Source organism: Aythya fuligula, chromosome Z, assembly GCF_009819795.1.
Source record: "Aythya fuligula isolate bAytFul2 chromosome Z, bAytFul2.pri, whole genome shotgun sequence".
Classification (NCBI taxonomy): domain Eukaryota; kingdom Metazoa; phylum Chordata; class Aves; order Anseriformes; family Anatidae; genus Aythya; species Aythya fuligula.
The window spans coordinates 75,445,909-75,464,098 of record NC_045593.1 but is presented as its reverse complement, the minus strand read 5'-3'; the positions used below and the strand labels follow the sequence as shown (position 1 = coordinate 75,464,098).

At 42.0% G+C, this 18,190-nt stretch overlaps 2 protein-coding genes across 3 annotated transcripts in view; one reads left to right on the top strand and one right to left on the bottom strand.

The window, feature by feature from the left end:
- The first annotated feature begins 1,772 nt into the window (after positions 1-1,772).
- Positions 1,773-2,901, top strand: MRPL50 (mitochondrial ribosomal protein L50). Its single transcript, XM_032206102.1, has 2 exons — positions 1,773-1,901; positions 2,365-2,901. The coding sequence occupies exons 1-2, from the start codon at positions 1,792-1,794 to the stop codon at positions 2,765-2,767; spliced, it is 513 nt and encodes a 170-aa protein (XP_032061993.1). The 5' UTR covers positions 1,773-1,791; the 3' UTR covers positions 2,768-2,901.
- Positions 2,902-9,697: 6,796 nt separating this feature from the next.
- Positions 9,698-18,190, bottom strand: part of PLPPR1 (phospholipid phosphatase related 1) — a 131,202-nt gene continuing 122,709 nt past the window's right edge. For both annotated transcript variants that reach the window (XM_032205908.1, XM_032205909.1), the window contains exons 6-8: positions 14,675-14,851; positions 12,967-13,098; positions 9,698-10,939 (exon numbers count right to left, since the gene is read on the bottom strand). In XM_032205908.1, the coding sequence (XP_032061799.1) occupies positions 10,907-10,939; positions 12,967-13,098; positions 14,675-14,851 (342 nt within the window). In that variant the 3' untranslated portion in view covers positions 9,698-10,906. The remainder of the gene's footprint in view (positions 10,940-12,966; positions 13,099-14,674; positions 14,852-18,190) is intronic.

Genomic DNA, 18,190 nt, shown 5'->3' with positions numbered 1-18,190 from the left:
ACCACATTTTTGCAGCCAAATTCGTAAAACCTGTCTTAATTGTGCGAATAAAACAGTAATTCAAAACCAATCTCTGTCTCACAAATGTTTATTCTGTATAAACTTTTCAGTCTCTTTCACACCTCTGTGGTTCTCAGTCGCCTATGCAAAAATTAAGTTGAAGTGCTATTGTTGGTGAGCTTGGGAAATTCTGAGCAGATCTAAGTGAAATAATCCATCAATGATAAAACTGGAGATGTTAATTCTGCTAACTGAAGACAAAAACTGAGGGAAGTTCGGAGATGTATGTGACAAGCATTGCACAGGACTCCAGACAGATCAGCAACGTTACCACAAAAAACCTTTTGGGCCTCTGCAGAATCATGCACTTGGTTCAGCTCAGCAAGGTTGCCATACACTGACTTAGGGTTGCACAGGCTGAGTTAGTGCTGTCCGTAGCCTATTTATGTTGGTGCTTTTATTGTAGCATTTGCATGGTAATCAACATTAAACGTGCAGGGAAGGATCTTGGCCTATAAAATTGTCATAACTTGAATAATTAGGTTGATGCCAAATGCCCACAGTTTGACCTTCGATATGTTGCCAAGTAGTTGTTAGTGATGCTAAGCTCTGTTAAATAAAGCACTGCCAGATGGTTGTTATGAAAAAATGCAGCTCTGCCCTTTGCCATAAATGGCAGAAACAGCAGAACTAAAGTCATACCAGAATATTCACCGGTTGACACGCTACACCCATCACGTGGTAACGCCTTGGAGCAGCCCACCAAGCAGTAAAGAGCATACAGTCCAGAAAATGATACGATCTCTCTCTCAGAAACCTCATACACCTCACCTGGAAGAAATGCATATGACAATCTTGAGGGTCACCTGCACATGGAGGCCCTCTAGGACCACAGAGGACTGTGCTTGTGCAGCCACAGCCACCAAGCTCAGCACTCGACTCCTTGCAGCCACTGATACCCACTGCTCCTACCAGCAAGGAAAGGGAAAGCAGAGAGAATAGGTTTCCCATAACTTTGTTGTTGTTGATTCTGTGTGAGTGTTAGTAACCGTTGTGTTATAGAGGCAATACATAAAAAAACCCTTTCACAAAGGTCCAGTCATTGAGTAATTAGTGTGTGTATTTAGTCTGTCCTGATGTAAACCGTGAAGGAAGATCAAGTGACTTGCCAAAAAGCACCCCAGGAGCCCACAGCAGAGTCATGAACACCTCGTTTTTTGGTTCAGTTATTCATGTAGGTCTCCATACACCTGAGTTCAAATAAACCTCTGCTCCCGCTAGGTATCTCATTGCTGTGCCATGTATCAGTGCGATGCTTCTCTGAAAGGTGGAAAATAGTTTTGCCTGAACCTCTCACTTTAGCTAGAGAAAGCTGTGCCTTGTTTAAAGCTTTCCTGCACCTTCTCAGGACACCTGTCACCAACACTGTGCTAGATGCGGCTGGAGGCTGTGCCTGGCCCCGATATGTATTTTTCTTTTGTGGCCAGGGCAAAGTAGATGTGCACTAAACCAGAATCAAAGCACGGGTGTATCTTTTGGCTGAGCTTTGTGGCATCACCTCCCACTCTTTAAAACAAAATTACTTAAAATAAATAAATAAATAAATAAATAAATAAGGAAAACGGGTCTTATACGTTCGTGCCCAGCTTTTATTGTCAGCAGCAGCACTACAACTCCCGTCAGGCAGGGCGGGAGGGGGCAGAAGCGGCGTCATGGAGGGCTGCCGGGAGGCAAAGGGAAGAGGAAGGGGAGGGACGAGGAGGAGAAAGGGAAGGGGAAGGGCTTCCCGAAATGGCTGCTGCCGCTGTGGGGCTGATGGCGGCGGCGGGGCAGCGGCTGGGCTGCGGCTGGGGCCGGGGCCTCGTGTCGGCGCCGCGGCGGCTCCTCTGGGGAGCCCGCAGGTATCGGCTGGTGGGGGCGCCGGCCGCCGGGGGCTGCAGGGCCCGCGGGTGTGTCGTGGGCAATAGTTGGGGTTAGGCTTTATTTTCTGGTTGAAACCGATTTGCTTGCTTATTTTCTTCTTTATTTATAAGCTGGTTAGGATTTTTACTTGTATTAATAAAATAAAGGAGCCATGTGGTTTCTCTTTACAGGAGATCCACCTGCCAAGCAGCATCTGGGGCAAAATCAGTAGTTTAGTTTAGGCAGTTTTGTTACAGAATCACGAAATTGTAGGGGCTGGAAGGGAACTCGAGATCATTGGGTCCGACCTTTGTGGAACTTTGCTCATAGCGGACCTGTCGTGTCTGTAGGATGTGTAAATTCTTTTCAGACTGTCATTTTAAGTGACTAGGAATAGAAACATGCTCTGATTTCAGCTTAAGTAGCCAAGAGACTGAAAATACTTTTGTCTGATGTCAACAGGAAGGAGGAAAAAGAAGTAAAAGCAGGAGCAAACACAGTCATTGAAGAGAAGACTGAACCCACTGAACTCAGTGTGATCTGTCCCCCACCACGCAGCAGGAATTATGTTCCTCCGGAGGATATACAGAGCTTACTTGAGTCTCATGTCAGGAAGATTTTCGGACCTTCACTTCCTGATCAGTGGCAGCAGACGCCCCTAAAAGAAAACAAGCTGAAGTTTCGGCTCCTAGATCAGCTGGCATCAGAACTTGGTCATGCTGTTCCCAATTCACAGCTCCACCTGATGTGCAGTGCCCAGGATGTCTTGACTTTCTATAGCACTCCTGTGAAGGAGGGGTCAAAGTTTGATGAACTGCGTGCCTCAGAGCTACCCCCAAACCTGAAGATTTGTTGGGAGCAGTGAGTGCTGCTGTGAAGCATCGCTTTGTTTTAGTTGTGCTCTTAAGGCAGAACTGCAGAGCTGAAACAGAGCCCTCTCACTGTGATATCAACTGAGTGTATGAGTATCACCAATAAAAGTTGCTCTAGTTGTCTTGAGATTTCATTGTTTCTGTTTGTTATATACTGAAAAAAGAGCGGAAGTTCTTTATGAAACAGTGACACAGTGTGGTCAGTAAAGGTAAAAATGCTTGCTTTATGGCCTCTGCCCTGCTGCCTAACAGCTACAGAGCCTACTGGGCATACATGGAGAGGACCAGCTCCTGCATTTCTTCTCTGCGCCTCATAAACGTCTTGCCTTTGGCTCTGAACTGTGTAATGGGTTTTTACAAAGTGTGTATTGCTGTGGTTTGCTGTGGTGTTCAACTCAGCCACCAAGTCTGGCAGACTGGTAGGGAAGGTGTGGGGAGGTATGCTAGCATTTTTCCCCCCTTTTTGAGACTCAAAACCATGTCAGAAATGTTTTAAAAATCCATCATAGACATAGTCTTAAAATAAAACTCCACATTTTCTACTACAAATTACTACACGACCATAGGGAGTACCAAGTAGAACTCTGAAATCTATGAGCTCATTAATGGTGAACTCTTTAACAGTCCTATTAAGGTGGCTGCTATCAAGGCAGCTTGTAGCATTCTCTGGCTGCATTTTCATATTTCTAAGTTCTGTTGATCCTTGCAATAACTATTACTTCATGTTTTAATTCTTTCGGTTCTGATGGTGCAGGCTTGTGATCAGAGAAGACAGCAGTGAAATTAGGAGAAATGTGCTGGATTATACTGTTCACTTCTCTGAACCACAACTCCACTTGAAACGTTTAGAAACTGTGGCTTTTGTCTTATGGTGCTCAGTTTCGTTATTCAGCAAACTTCTTGCACTGCTTCTTGCAGCTCTGAAGAAATTTAAGATACCTGTTCTTGTGTCCTTTTGAGTCCAGTGGAATTGCAGAATGGTTTCAGTATGCTAAATGCTTGATGGCATGGTGAAAAGGGACAGGGTGTTTCCATTGGCACTGCAGAATGCTCTCTGTTAACAACTCCCTTCCTGTAACTTGTGGAAGAACACATATCAATAGATAAATCTGTGTGCAGAGAGGTAGTTCAGCACCAGTTGTGCCATGAAATCTGTGGCATGTATGCCCTACACAAGGATGTTTTCTAAGAAATTTAAGTATGCATATGGCCCATGTTAGGAGAGAAGGGACCTCCCGAGAGAAAGATTATAAGGTGGGTATGTATAAAATCTCTAAATGTTTTTTAAGTACCACATAATTAAAATGAAGCAGGTGAGCAGCACAAAACTGGAAATTAGCTGTGGGCTTAGGTGGACACACCAAAAGCAAATATGGGCTAAGAATCATGGCCTGTGCCATAAAATTGTCCATGGACTGAGTTTTGGTTCTTGTAGATCCATATGAGGTAAAACTGAGGGGTTCAGCTGGTAAGGAAGTTTAAGACATTTGTGAACTGAAGCATATTGCTCTGCTATCTCTGGGCAGAGGGACACTTCTGCATGCCGTTTTATTTTTTTCCACCTTGATGGGTTTGGATGTAATAAGGTATGTAACATGCATCTGCTTCACGGGCTTTCTGGGAGCAATGCACTGGAAATTATAGTGAAATTATGTCTTTCCATCAAAGGAAATATACTGATGTCTCCTTATACATGCTTATCCTCTGAGGTCTAAGTCTCATGCTTCTATCAGCACACATGTGGAACAAGCTGCGAGGACTAATAATATAAGAAGAAAAATGATCAGATGTGGCTATTTGAATTGAATACTTTAAGGGAGGATCTGGAAATAAGCCCATTTTGAAACAAACAAACAAACAAACAAACAAAACAAAAAACTATGTTCACTGGGGAAGAAGAGCCAGAAAATGAAAACATACAGCTGCCTTTTTGTGCCAAGCCATTGTAAACTAGTAACTGGCTTTATAGTAGTAGTTTTGTATTTTACAGGAAGGCTGAAACAACAAATATTTATAAAACATCAGGAAACTAAGGCAGACAACATGGTAAAAAATGAGGTACCAGAAGTTTCTTTCTGAAAGTATGCTTTAGGTCCAAAGGTTGCTTGGCTGAGCTAATCCAAGCTCGTGCTTTTAGCAAAAGTTGACTGACATATTTCAGACACCAAAGGTGTTTCACAATAACATTGTACTATTTGCCATCTCCCATGGAGATAATGATTTTTTTTTTTGTTCTAAAAAGTTTCAGTCACTGAATTGCCCAACTATTGCTATACTTCATGGTAAGAAGTCATTTTTTTGTAAAGCTAGTATTAGTTCTGCTTAATGCATTCACAATAAACTCCCATTATTAAACAACATACTTTTTTTTTTTTTTAAAAAAAAAAACATGAATAATTCACATAAACTGTAGTTGATTTCACAATTTATTGAACTGTTCTGTATTTTGGAAGATCCTGAGCCCTTTCGAGCCTTTATTCAGTATTGCCTTCTTAATTCCTGCTGCGAAGTCTGAGCAAAACATAGAGTTATGCTATGGAAATGCTCCCCATCCTGCACAGCTTCACTCAGCTGCTGCAATCTCTCTGTCTGTAGTACTGTGGTATGTTAGTAAATAGATTGGCTACCTGATTTTATGAGGCTCTTTTATTCTGTTATTTTATGTTTATTATTTTTAATACAGGTTTTACTCCATTCTATTTAAGCATTTCCTGTTACTCTTGTCCCTTTCTGCACTCTGTTTCACCTGACACAAAGTGTATTTCTGCAGTGGTCATGCTTGCATTCATCCCTAAATCTCTCTTCCTCACAGCTCTGTGACTGGTGGAGACAGGGTACTGAGTCCGTGCCTTTTGTAAGTACAGTCCTGCTGCTGAGGAGCATGTGGAACAGGCTGCTGCCCTGAGGGGACGGAAATAAAAGGCTACACTGCTATGCAGTGGGTGTGCTTGTTCCATACCCTGAAACCAAGCTTTCACCCTTAGAAAATAGCTGGCCTTACAGTAGCAGCATAAAGACAAGCTGACAGAATTCTACAGAAGAGAAATTGCTCCACTGGCTGGTAAAACAGGATGTGACTGTGAGTGCCTTGCACATACATCTGGACTTGACTCTGCCACTTGCTCACTACACACCATTAGCCTGCGGCCACCCAAAGCACAGAGAGGTAATAGGCAGCTCTGAAAACACAGGTTGGCGTAACCTGCTCCAGGGGCCCTCTGCTCACCTGTGAAAGTAGCATCAACGGGATGTCAAACATACTGACACCACGTCAAATACAGTGCTAATGACTGACTTGAGTAAGTAGTGCTAATCCTTCAGCCTCATCCCAGGAAACATTTGCTTGCAAATGAAAACCTTTCCCTGTATCCCAGCTGGCAGTCAGTTAGCCTTCCTAAATTAAAACAGATCAGTTGTTACGAGTTATGAGCACATCTTGTAACAACTGGTAGCTGATTCACATACGCAACATGTAGAGCCTATTTTCCAAAACAGTGGAACAATCACTATCCAAAGGAAGAGTCTTTTCATGATTATTCAGTGACAACATTAAAAGCCGTTACATCAGGTGAATTAAATCTGAGGACTTCCTTCCTTAGATAGGAACAAATATAAATTTACTTTATTTAATAGTTAGAATATTATCTTATGCACAATTGGTATGAGCTCTTGAGGTCCAGCCATTGCCCTAGAGTATTAAAGTTTGCATTTCTAGCTTCTGCAACAATTTTGTGTTTTGTAGCTTGGTAGTAGATGGAGGAAAACAAATGGGACCTGATTGGATGGTAATGATTGCAGTCCATCACTGCATAGCACGTATCATTGATCTTCAAAGCTTTCATGTGATTATTCTCTTTGCTTTGGCTCAACATTCTGGGATCTGTCCTAAGCCTTGGGTTTGTGCCTCAAGTGAGCATGGAAGAAATAATGAATTATGAATAATGAAGTGTTTACCAAGAAATGCAAGGTTGCAAACAAGATGGGACTTGTTTGGATCCATGTGAAATGTGGTCTGAGGTGTCTGTAGCATAAGATGCTGACCAGCACCTGAGGCTTTTGAATGAGAGCAGTTTTGTTGAACATACCCATTCAAGACTGGGGGAGGACAAACATTTTATTTATACTGGTTTTGGTGAAATGTGCCAATTTCCCCTTCATACAGATACTCAACCAAATCAGAGGAAGGTTGTTACTGATATCAGGTCATGATCCAGAGCCTTTGCCCAGCATGAGACACAGCTTACATGCCAGGAGGAGCCAGAACAGTTGTGGGTACAGGAGAAGAGCTGCCTAGGGGACAGAGAGCTCTCTGGAAGGGTCACTTCTGCCCAAACAGACAGTTCAGGCATTGCTGCCAGTATTTATTTTGGGTAATATGTCTTTACGGTAGACTGCAGAAGCCACTGTTGAGTCCCTGTATGGAAGCTGCCTAAACTTCATGGCACACTGAGATAAGTCTGCCTTAGAACAGGAACTGAAAAAAAAAAAAAATCCAAAGGCTGTTTACAGTCTGATTTTTCACTGGGTCACAGATTCCAGGAGGTGGATACATCGTTCCTGAAGGGAGAAATAAAATGAACTGTTAGGTTTCAGCTGCCCATACAGGAGGGCATCTGTCAACTGGAAAAGGCTGGAGGCACTGTAAATCTCATGTAAGACAGGCCCAGCTTCATCTCTTCAGTCATCCAGAACATAGCTATAAGCATGCGTGTGCCTATGAATCTGCATCTACCTGCAGATTTCTCTAGGAGGAGGCATCTCTACGCATCAGGGCTCGTTTGTTTCACCATGGAGAGAAGGGGCCTTCTTACCACACTGCACGTTAACTAAGGATAAAGCACTCCTTCTGGAAGAGGAAAATCCTGATTCAAATACTTCTTCATCCTTGAGGATGGGGAGGAAACTCAAAAACATATTTTCCATCTTCAGGAAGACTGTCCATGCCATCATGCTAAAGGCTAAACAGTGGAGAATAGCGTCACTACCAATTTTGTTGATGCCATTAACCAAGAATGCAAGATGCACACTATGCTAACAGCACACTCAGGAGACCCATAATGCTGGGCACTACAGCTGTGAAAAGTACACTACAGAGTATAAGAGACTACGGAACAGAAAGAGTAGGCTACAGAACATAAAGAATATAAAAGATATAGTATATTCTTTATTTCAGAGTTTAATCCCACTGGTAACCTCTTGCAGTGTGAACGCACTAGGTGCTGCTGACTGGGCATATTAAACGGAGTGTTCATTGCTGATGAGCTTTCATAATGTCATTATCTTCCTAAAGCAGCAGGACAAGGACAAATTTATTCAGCAGCAGTCTTCCCCCAGTTTCAGTGGAATTTGGATCAAGGTTGTAGTGGGTGACCCAGCACACAATCAGTGATTCCTCACGGTTGCAGAAAGCCTGCACGGCCCAGGTCTGATCTTTATATTCCTAAGACTGAACCAGACATCAGTAGAGTTACAAGAAAATACCAACCTAGAAGAATCACTGCATGTCGAGACACAGACATCCCACATTTTCTGTGTCACAGTGTAGTGGGTTTACGTGGCAAGGTTTTGGTAGCAGGGGGCCATAGGGGTGGTTTCTGTGAGAAGGATCTAGAAGCTGCCCCATGTTTGGGAAGGGCCCCATTGTTTTCCAGAGCTGAGCCAATAAGCGATGTTGTTTTGCGCCTCTGTGAGAGCATATTTAAGACAGGGAAAAAAAAAAGCTGCACCACACAGCAGCTGGGAGGGAGAGAGCAGTGAGAAATGGCCTTGCAGGCACCAAGGTCAGTGCAGAAGGAGGGGGAGAGGTGCTCCAGGCGCCGGAGCAGAAGTCCCTGCGGCCTGTGGTGAGGACCATGGTGAAGCAGGATGTCCCCCTGCAGCCCATGGAGTACCACGGTGGAGCAGGGTTCCACGCTGCAGCCCGTGGAGGAGACCACGGTGGAGCAGGTAGCCCTGCACCAACGGAGGCTGCCGCCTGTGGAAGACCCCTGCCGGAGCAGATTCCGGGCCGGACCTGTAGCCCGTGGAGAGGAGCCCACGCAGGAGCAGGTGATCTGGCAGGAGCTGCAGCCCGTAGGGGAGCCAGGTTGGAGCAGTTTTCTCCTGAGGGATGGACCCCGTGGTACGGACCCATATCTGGAGCAGTTCTGGATGAGCTGCTGCCTGTGGGAAGCCCACGCCGGATCAGTTCATCAAGGACTGCATCCCGTGGGTGGGACCCCACAGCACAGGGGACGAGAGTGACTGAGAAGGAGCGGCACAGAAGAAGTGCTGTTGACTGACCATAACCCCCATTCCTCCGTTCCCCTGCGCCGCTCGGGGGGAGGAGGTGGGAGAGAGTATATGGGGGGGAAGGTGCTTTTGGTTTCTTTTCTTTTTTTCTCACTTCTCTAGCTTGTTAGTAATGAGCAATAAATCTTACTATCTCCTTATGCTGAGTCTGTTTTGCCCGTTACAATAATTACTGCGTGATCTTCTCATCCTTATCTCAACCCTTGAGCCCTTTTCATATATTTTCTCCCCATTCCTCTTTGAGGAGGGGGAGTGAGAGAGCGGCTGTGGTGGAGCTCAGCTGCCCACTCGAGCGGAACCACGACACACAGGCAAATAACTGAGACCAGGCTACACATTTTTTTTTTTTGATTTTTTTTTTTCATCTGTTTTGGAAAAAATATACAAAAAAAGCCAAGAAGAACCAAAATGGAAATGTGAGGTAAACATTCCAGTAAAAGTACAGACAGAAGCTCCATTCTTTAAAGGAGACACACAGCAGTTATCACCATGCTAGAAGAATGAGATGCAGGAAAAGCCTAGAAACAGTGAAAAGTCATGTAATGAAGCCTTTGCCCCAGTACAAGCCATGGCATATGGGCTCTTTTTTTTTTTGTGTGTTTTCCTCTGCATGTGCCCTCCCACCCCCCATTATCTTTTTATTCTTTGAACAACACTTCTGAATTTTAAAATAGCAGTATTGATATAAATTCTGTATGGCAGGATTTACAAAATATGCAGACTGCTATTACAGACTGTGTCAGTTTTAGTATTTTTTGTTTGTTTGTTTTTGTTTTTGATTTGCCAAAGCCCCTCGGTGAAAACTGCAATGTTGGGGCAAAATTGGCTTCTTGGTTATGCCAATCTGACTGCCCGGTTATGCCACTTCGACGAAGAAGTGGTGTCACTTTTCCTTTGCACCAGTGTTACCAGTTACCCCACAAATCTATGATGAAGTTATGAAACACTTAAAGCGCAGCCTCTGCTCCACAGTGATGGCTGTATATCCCCATAGTCAATTCCTGAAGCCAGGTTTCACTGGGAGCTTTAGCTGGGCCTCAGGGAGGAACAGAGATCTAGTGACATGATATAGTCAGCTCACATGCTATCAGCTACTACTATAAATTTTCACGTCCAGTCTGTCTATATTGCAGACTGAGTACGTCATTTTAGTTATTCTTCAATAACTAGCACAATCACCCACACCAGAACAATCAGGCTCTGATTCAGTAAGATGCTTAAGGATACACTTCCAATTCTGGAAACTGCACGGCTAACAGAAGTTCATAATGCTAAGGGATGCTTAAGCAGCTCACTGAATCAAGGCTGGATGCTTATTACTTGTTGATAGTATCATTTTCATTTGGGTTAGATTCCTGATCACCATTATTTTCATCTGAATTAAATATACGCAATTACTTCAGATCTATGCTGAGCTTACTAAGATCAGAATCTGTCCCACTTGTAGAAGCACTTTTTATGGTAAGAAAAGGTAAAAGTGATTTTTTTTTTCCTCAAGATATATAAATTCAAAAATGAAAAAAATCTGTGTACAAATATCACATAACAACACCAACAATTCCATAGATGTAGTTCCTCAGTGCACACTTGAAACAAGAAAAGTTTTTTTTTTTTTTTTTCTTTTTCTATTTTGCTTTTAAATTCTGGCATAATAATATTAAAGCTGACAAAAAATCAGGGCAAGCTACATCACTTCCTCATACAAAAAATGTACAAAACATTAGCCTCTAACTAGACATAACATAATACTGGTCATCACAGTTTGACATTTAGTAACTGTGTGTCTTGAAGTATTGTACTGGAGGGTAATAAAAAATAGCTTCTGTTGCCAGTTGTCCATCTCAGGTTACTTCAGTCATAGAGGCAGAGTGGTTCTGCAAAGAGGAAAATGTGAACACATGAACATTTGTAAACATTTTGTCACTTACATATACTAGTGTGTGAAATGGATGCAAAAACCCTTTGCTAAATGCAAAGGTGTAAAATCTGCTGCCCAACTAACAAAGCACCTTAAAAGCAAGAAATGACTGCAAATATGATGTCTATTCTGAGCTCATGGTAGGAAAGGCTGAAGTTGAGCCCTGCTTCTGGGCTATGAACCCTCACTACCAGGCTTGAAAAAGAAGGCGCCACTTTTTCACTAAGGATTTTCACACCGGACTGGATTCTGTCCAGAGAAATGTGCCACTATAGGTTCAAAATACTACATAGTCACACAACTGATGCCATCTAGTGTGTGTCCTCAGTCACCAAGAGTCTAAAAATACCACGATGTAGTTTCACATAGTTCAGCTTCATGTGATGCGTGCATGTAGTTTGTAGTTCCTATGTTCCATGCCTACTAGGCAACATACAGAGCTTAAAATCATACATGGGTGGGGTGGGGAAGTATGCCAAAACACAGGCAGACACAGATATATTGTAACACAGAAGTCCTCTTTGGATGGAAACTGTGTTGATTCTTGGAAGCCAAAGTCCAGGACTTCATTGGCAGCTCAGGGTCATCCCCGGATCATGCTGCACCTGCAGTGTGTGTGTGTACAAGGTAAAACAAGAGTGGGAACAGATGGATAAATCTGCACAAGAAGGACAGTGCATCCCCTATATCTGAAGAAACACTAATTAGCAGCCACTCTGAAGGACTTATTTATAATAACTTATTTATAACAGTAGGATGACTCTTTTCCTGATCTACTCCTGCATGTATGGCCATTTAGAAACTGATACCCTGAATCAGACAAAATCATCTTCTTGATTATAGAGGACATCAACAGTTAAGGCCTAGTCCCCACCTGTACCTCACAGTCCAGAAGCTATAAATAGCTGATGAGACAAAAATTTCTCAGGGTGTGAATATTTTTATCTCTTCAGCTCTGTTGTCATACGCAGTGCAATGTGAATGCATAAGTAGGACTTAGTTTCTGGACTGTAAGTCCACCTGTGATGTTAATGTTATGTTAAGAACTGTTAGTGTGCACAGTTAAGCAGGATCATTTAAAAATCTTCCAGTAAATCTTTGCTGAAAGTCTATCAAAACTGACTCTTCAATTAAGCATGGTATTTCCAGGTGTTAGAAACAGCATCTTCTCCATTTTTTTTTAAATGCCTATTTTCAGTTAACTTGTCAAAGGGTGTGACAAAAGTTTTAGTATTAACCCTGCCACACATCCAGTACATTGCAATGACATGCCACCCAACACAGGAAGTATACCTTAAAGGAAAAACAAATTACACCAAGGCATTTCCGACAATTCCTCCTGGTTTCCAGAAATTCTTGGCAGGTGGCATTTTCTTAGTTTGCTTAGGGTACAGTTCAGTTGTGCCAACACAAACCATTCAAAATTAGTAGTTTAACAGAAACATGATCAACAATGATGCCCATGGTAGCTTACTTTTTTGCAGACTTCAGAGAATGTTATTAGCATCTTCTCTGATGGCTTAGAGAGTAGTTAGTTATACGATTTCTTCTTATAGAACAATTACTGAACAGTAATAAGAGTAAAAAACTAATTACTATTATTTGTTTATCCTCAGGGTAACAAATCTTAAATGTTCCAGACCTCCTCAAAGCATTCTTAAGTGTAATTACAAAGAATTATCTTCACTTTTTTTCTCAATTATCTATTCTCCTAAGCAAAAATTTGTTATTGCACAGGACACCTGAAATTCCTTAGCTTTGGAAGTGCAGAGGGGCATGAGATCTACAGAATTTGTTGATTTAAAAAGATAAATTAAAAAAAAAAAAAAATCTCCCCTTTGTATCACTTCTGTTCAATGGGTTTAATGTTGGGAATGAAACAAGCTCTCCGTGTAGTTATGTATACAACTAGTTTTTAGTTTTTAGCCTGTCATAACAGAAAATGTGTTTTGGTGATGGCATGAGTGAGTGAATTTACAGCACCTGTGCACTCAATGTCTCCAGCGGACTTTCCACCCTTGGAAAAGCCATGAGTGGCATTCCGCGTGGGTCTTCAGGCTTCGGTTTAGAAGGAGCTCCATGAGTGCCTTTAAAGTTATGGACAACACATATCCCCTGTGTAATGCAGAAGAAAAAAACAAAATGAGGTTAGCATGTTCTGTCCACAGGAGTAACTCAAAGGAATTCCCACCAGGGTCTCTCAGCTGCCAATTTTTGCAAAGAACTTCAGCTGGGGTTTTGGTTAAAGGCATCACCTGTCTCAGCCTTGGGCAACAGGGCATTTAATGATACAGCTGGGTATGCCAGACCATCTCAGTAAAACAGCTCATCTTTCCTGGCTGAACCATCCCCAGCCTTCTTATGTTTTATACAGTGCAGCATCCTACGCTGCTTGCTTTTGCATGCCAGAAACATGGACCATCCTTTTGCACATGTTCTCAGCCAAATATCCCCTTGAGACTCTGACTAACATTTCCAAACAATGAAAAGAGCTCATTTGATGGCTTAATCTACCTCATATCTGGATGCCACCAAGATCCTTCAGCATCATTACTTCATGTTAGCAGCACAACTCCTGCAGAGTTTATCCAACAAGGCCTTCCCTCGTTCATGACCAGACTCACTGCACCCACCTGGTGATGCTGGCATGACCATATGCTGCACATACCTTCTTGGAGGCAGGGTACAAAGCGAAAACAAGGCATGCAGGAGCTCACACATCAGCTGTTAGAGCAATTCCTGCAGCCAGTTCCTCACTGGCTCTTCCTCTTTGTTGCTCTTCACACCTGAGCAAGGAGCAGGCTGCAGCCTGGGTGAGTTTTGTGCTGAGAGCAGGCATCTCACAGCAGTCCTCTCCTCCGTGCTCTGGGGAGACCCCTTCCTCTGCTTGGCCATGGAGCCTTTGCCACTTGCTGGTGGCAGAAGGGTTGCAGGGCCAAGTTGTGGTTGGGAGCAGGCTGCTAGAAAGAGGTACTGGAAGCACGTGGACTGTCCTGACCAGATGTATGCGGTGACTGCCTATCATATTACGTGGGCTACTCTTAAACTGACTTTCCCAGTGGGAATCAGAAAAAACTGCTCATATTAAAGCCATAGAGATTCATATTACAGGTTGGAGACAAATTTTTATTTAAAGGGAACATGGGGATAAATGATTTGTGAAGGTTTTTTGTTTGGGCAAAATCAGAGAGATTTTATCCTGATCTTCCTTTTTCCTGCTCATCTTTTATGGCTTGAAACAAAATGGAGAATGAGGACCATTGCTTAGAGCTCCATGCAACACCCTGTATCCTACATTTTTGTCCCACAGGCAGCCAGTGGGGCTTTGCAATACAGTGATGTCAGAGAACAAGTCTCAAGCATTCCCTTGTTTTGACATTAATTAAAATCTACACCATCTTCAAAACATTTTTCCAGGACCGGTCAAGTAAGAGTATGTACAGTAATTAAAATAAAATAATCTTGAAACACTAATGGTAGCAAAAATGTCATCATACTAGTCTTATTAATTAATATCAACCTGATTTCATGTTAGGATTTTCTCTGATGGTACATTGATTAGATGGGGCTAGAATTAGTTCTTAGCAACTGGGTTAATTAGCTGCAGCTGGACACAAGGGAGGAGTAATTTTTTTATTTTTTTTTTTAACATCTGCTATTAAAAGGAATGGGGAAGGACTGATAGGCTTACCAGAAACAAAGCTACTGCACTTCCCAAGATGAAGCCTGCAATCACGTCCGAACAGTGGTTCCGATACTCAGAAACTCGGTTTAGCCCAGTGAGGAAGGCAGCACACAGGGTACCCAGACACAGCACAGGTTTGGCTAGCCTGCTACTCTTTGTTTTAATTGTGCTTGTGATGTACATCTGAAAAAAAAAAAAAAAAAAGGCAAACCAAAAATGAAGAGATCTGCCAGAAATTAATCTTTTGCTATCCAGACATATCATAAGTCAACGAGGATGTGATTCACGGCTCATGAAAAAAAGAAATTGAGAAATGGAGGAAGAGGTTTAAGGTAACTCAGAAAACATTTTTAGGTGAATAAAACAGGTACTGGAAAGTGACATTTCAGGGTACCAAATATCCAATCAATTGCACTTACACTGGACTTTCTGAGCTGCTATACGCAGGCTCAGTTTTACTGATGTTCTAACTTGTGCAAGTGCTTGCTCATATGCCAGCAAACACACTGAATGTAAATGACTAAATATTTGCAAAAGGGAGTCAAGTGTTTTACTCCTGCAGAAACTAATATATATATGATGTATATATATGGACCTAGCGTCCATATGAACTACAGCTGCTCCAGCCTCCTAAGCAGTGTTCAGATTAAGAAACAGATTGTTGGCATTAAGAGAAACCACTTCAGATGTCTTCTCTTCAAGGTAAAATGAAATACAGAACACTAGGAATATTTATTTCAAAACAAAGTTGATTATGAAATTGTCACTCTAAATCATGAATTTTCATGGTGCTTATAATACTGTTTAATGAACTTTACATGTTTTTGGCAGTTCATATTTTATTTTAAATGCATTTTGACAAAAAGAGTAAAACCATGTGGGTCACAATTAACAGCTATTAGTTTTTAATTCCAGAGCCAAAAATACTGAAGAGCAAGCAAACCAAGTCTGATGACAAAACAATACAATAAAATACTTTTCATCAAGTATAGATGCCTGTAAGTATTCCCAAGGTTTGATAAGCAAAGCAAATACATCAAAACACAGTCTTTTTTTTTCTTTTTCCTTTTTTTCCCAATATTGTCTTCATCATGCACAAAGATGACACATCGCCTCCCATATATCAATTTTCAGTTTTTTCTTGTCCATATTTATTTTCCCTTCTCACTGACTGGGCCATCCAATTACCCTGTTGCTGGCCTCCTCTCTCTGGCTCAAGTTAGTAATGTCAGTCCCAAAATCATTGCAGTACATTAGCTCTGGAGAAAGGGATGGGATGCAGCAATAACCTCCCAGTAGGTGAAGTGGCAGGCCAGAGCAACTGACCAGGGGTCAGCAGGTAAGCTTGCCTCATGGCCTGTATCAAGGCAAAATTGTAAATTCACCTACCACACCACTGCAGCACTACTCTTAGCAGCTAAATTTGCTAGGTCTCTGCCTGGGCAAGTGAAGTCTTCATCCCTAAATGTGCTGTAGAGCACATGAATTAAAGGTGAATTCAATGCATGAATTGGAATATTATGGTGTGTCATAGCACTGGGAATGGGACTCAGATACTCCAGAACTTCCTGCGTGCTCCCTTTCCTTTCCCCCTTTTTTTTTTTTTTTTTTTCTTCCTTTTTCTTTTTTTCCCCAATATGTGAACACAGCACAGGCCTTGAAAAGACACCTAGCACTGAGCACTAGGCGGCAATGTTGCCCCAGTCATTGCTGCTAGCGTGGGCTGCGCCTACCACAAAAACTCGGCAAGGTTTTTTCTTCGCAAACAATAGGAAAAAATAATACCGAAGTGGGATGCCACTATGTGAATAACTACTGCCCATCCTTTCACCCTATACATTTATTCTCACAGAGGCCTATGGAGCCGAGCAATACAGAGAAGGATTGCAGTCCCATTCCCCACAACAGCACTGCTGTAATTTACAACACCCAAAGGAAAATCAAAATGTCCTTAAAGTAACAGTGCATCCGTGCTGTGACAGCTGCAAACCTGAGCTACAGAGGGTAGCATCCAGTCATGCTTGTTTTCTTAAAGGTATAAGATGGAACTGGATATTTGCGTTTCTCATGTGGGAGAGCTTTCTTTATTACAGATGGGATGTTACCTAATGCATTTGAAGTTTCACACATCTCGGCAGGCAAATGTAAACTTGTAGTAAAGAGAACATTTTTAGCAATGAGGGTAATTAACCATGAAAACAGATTGCCAAGGGAAGTGATACATTCTCTAGCATGAGGAGAGTTTAAAACAAGACAGGCTGTTTTTCCAGAATGTATGCTCCAGTTCATCCATAAATTACAAACTGAGCTCAGAAATAACTGGGTGAGTTTCTTCTTCCTGGTCACTGCAGTTTTTGATCTTCATTGCCATAGCCCTTAAAGCAAAGACATTTTTGAAGATTCTCACAATATGTTTGCCCCTGCACTTAGAGAACATTTTCAAAGCCTTGTGTAAGAGCCCAAAATCTCAGTGGAAGTCACTTATATTTGACTTCCTATCCTCTGCAGATGTTTTTGGAAATTTCCTATGCTGCTATTCATGGGGTAGATTTATTTACAGAATTTTAAGTGTTAAAACCAGTTGTTTGATGGCTGGGAGAAGGAGGGAGGAAATGAATATAAAAAGATGTGAGAAACAGAGAATAAGTCATTACAAAAATAAACTACACAAGATTTATCTATATAAAAAATCTATTTGGATTCTTTACTGCAGTAAAGTTTCTCTTATCAGTACACTCAAGCAGTGTGTTTAGCAATGTGCAATGTGTGATAGTAGCAAACATTCTCTGTGTAACTCCTCTTCCATCTATTCCAGACAAGCAAGGAGTCAAGGAAGCTTTTTTGTTCACAAGTTTAAAATAGACACACACACACACACATATATATATATATATCTCCTACATTTATATATGTGTGCAAACATACGCTTACATGTATTTATAATGTATACTATATCTATGTTGAGGAAGGCAGAGCGAAAGAAGTCTGTTCAGTCCTTTCAGTAGGAGGGGAAGATTTATTTTCACCAGAAAGATCACAATTTCAGCCCAGTACTGGAAAATTCAGTGTCCTACAATTTTTATAGATCTTTTCCTTTTCCACAGAGATTTCTACAGTAAGAGCCACTGACAACAATCTGTGTTGCAGAACATGATGCAGCCTCCTAGATGCTCAGTGAACCTGCCTGAGGTGCCAAAGCCTTGAATTTTGTCAATTAGTCTGGCAGGTGTTAACGCTGAAATGGAGGAAATTGACAGTGGGGTAACAGTGACCTGGGTTGCAGAAGGGCCTTGCTGTAGTGTTCTGTACTATTCAGAATTTCCCATATGTTGAAAGTTTCATGTCTAGATATATTGTAATGCTGTAATCTAGCCAAGAAGCAATCCAGGTATAAACAACAGATGCCAGGTCGTGATCAACTGTCATGAGGCAGAGGCTTCTAGCCAGATGGAGGTGACAGAAAGCATTACTCGTGGATACTGCTAGGCTAGTGTTCAGCTTAACAATCCTAAAAACATTACT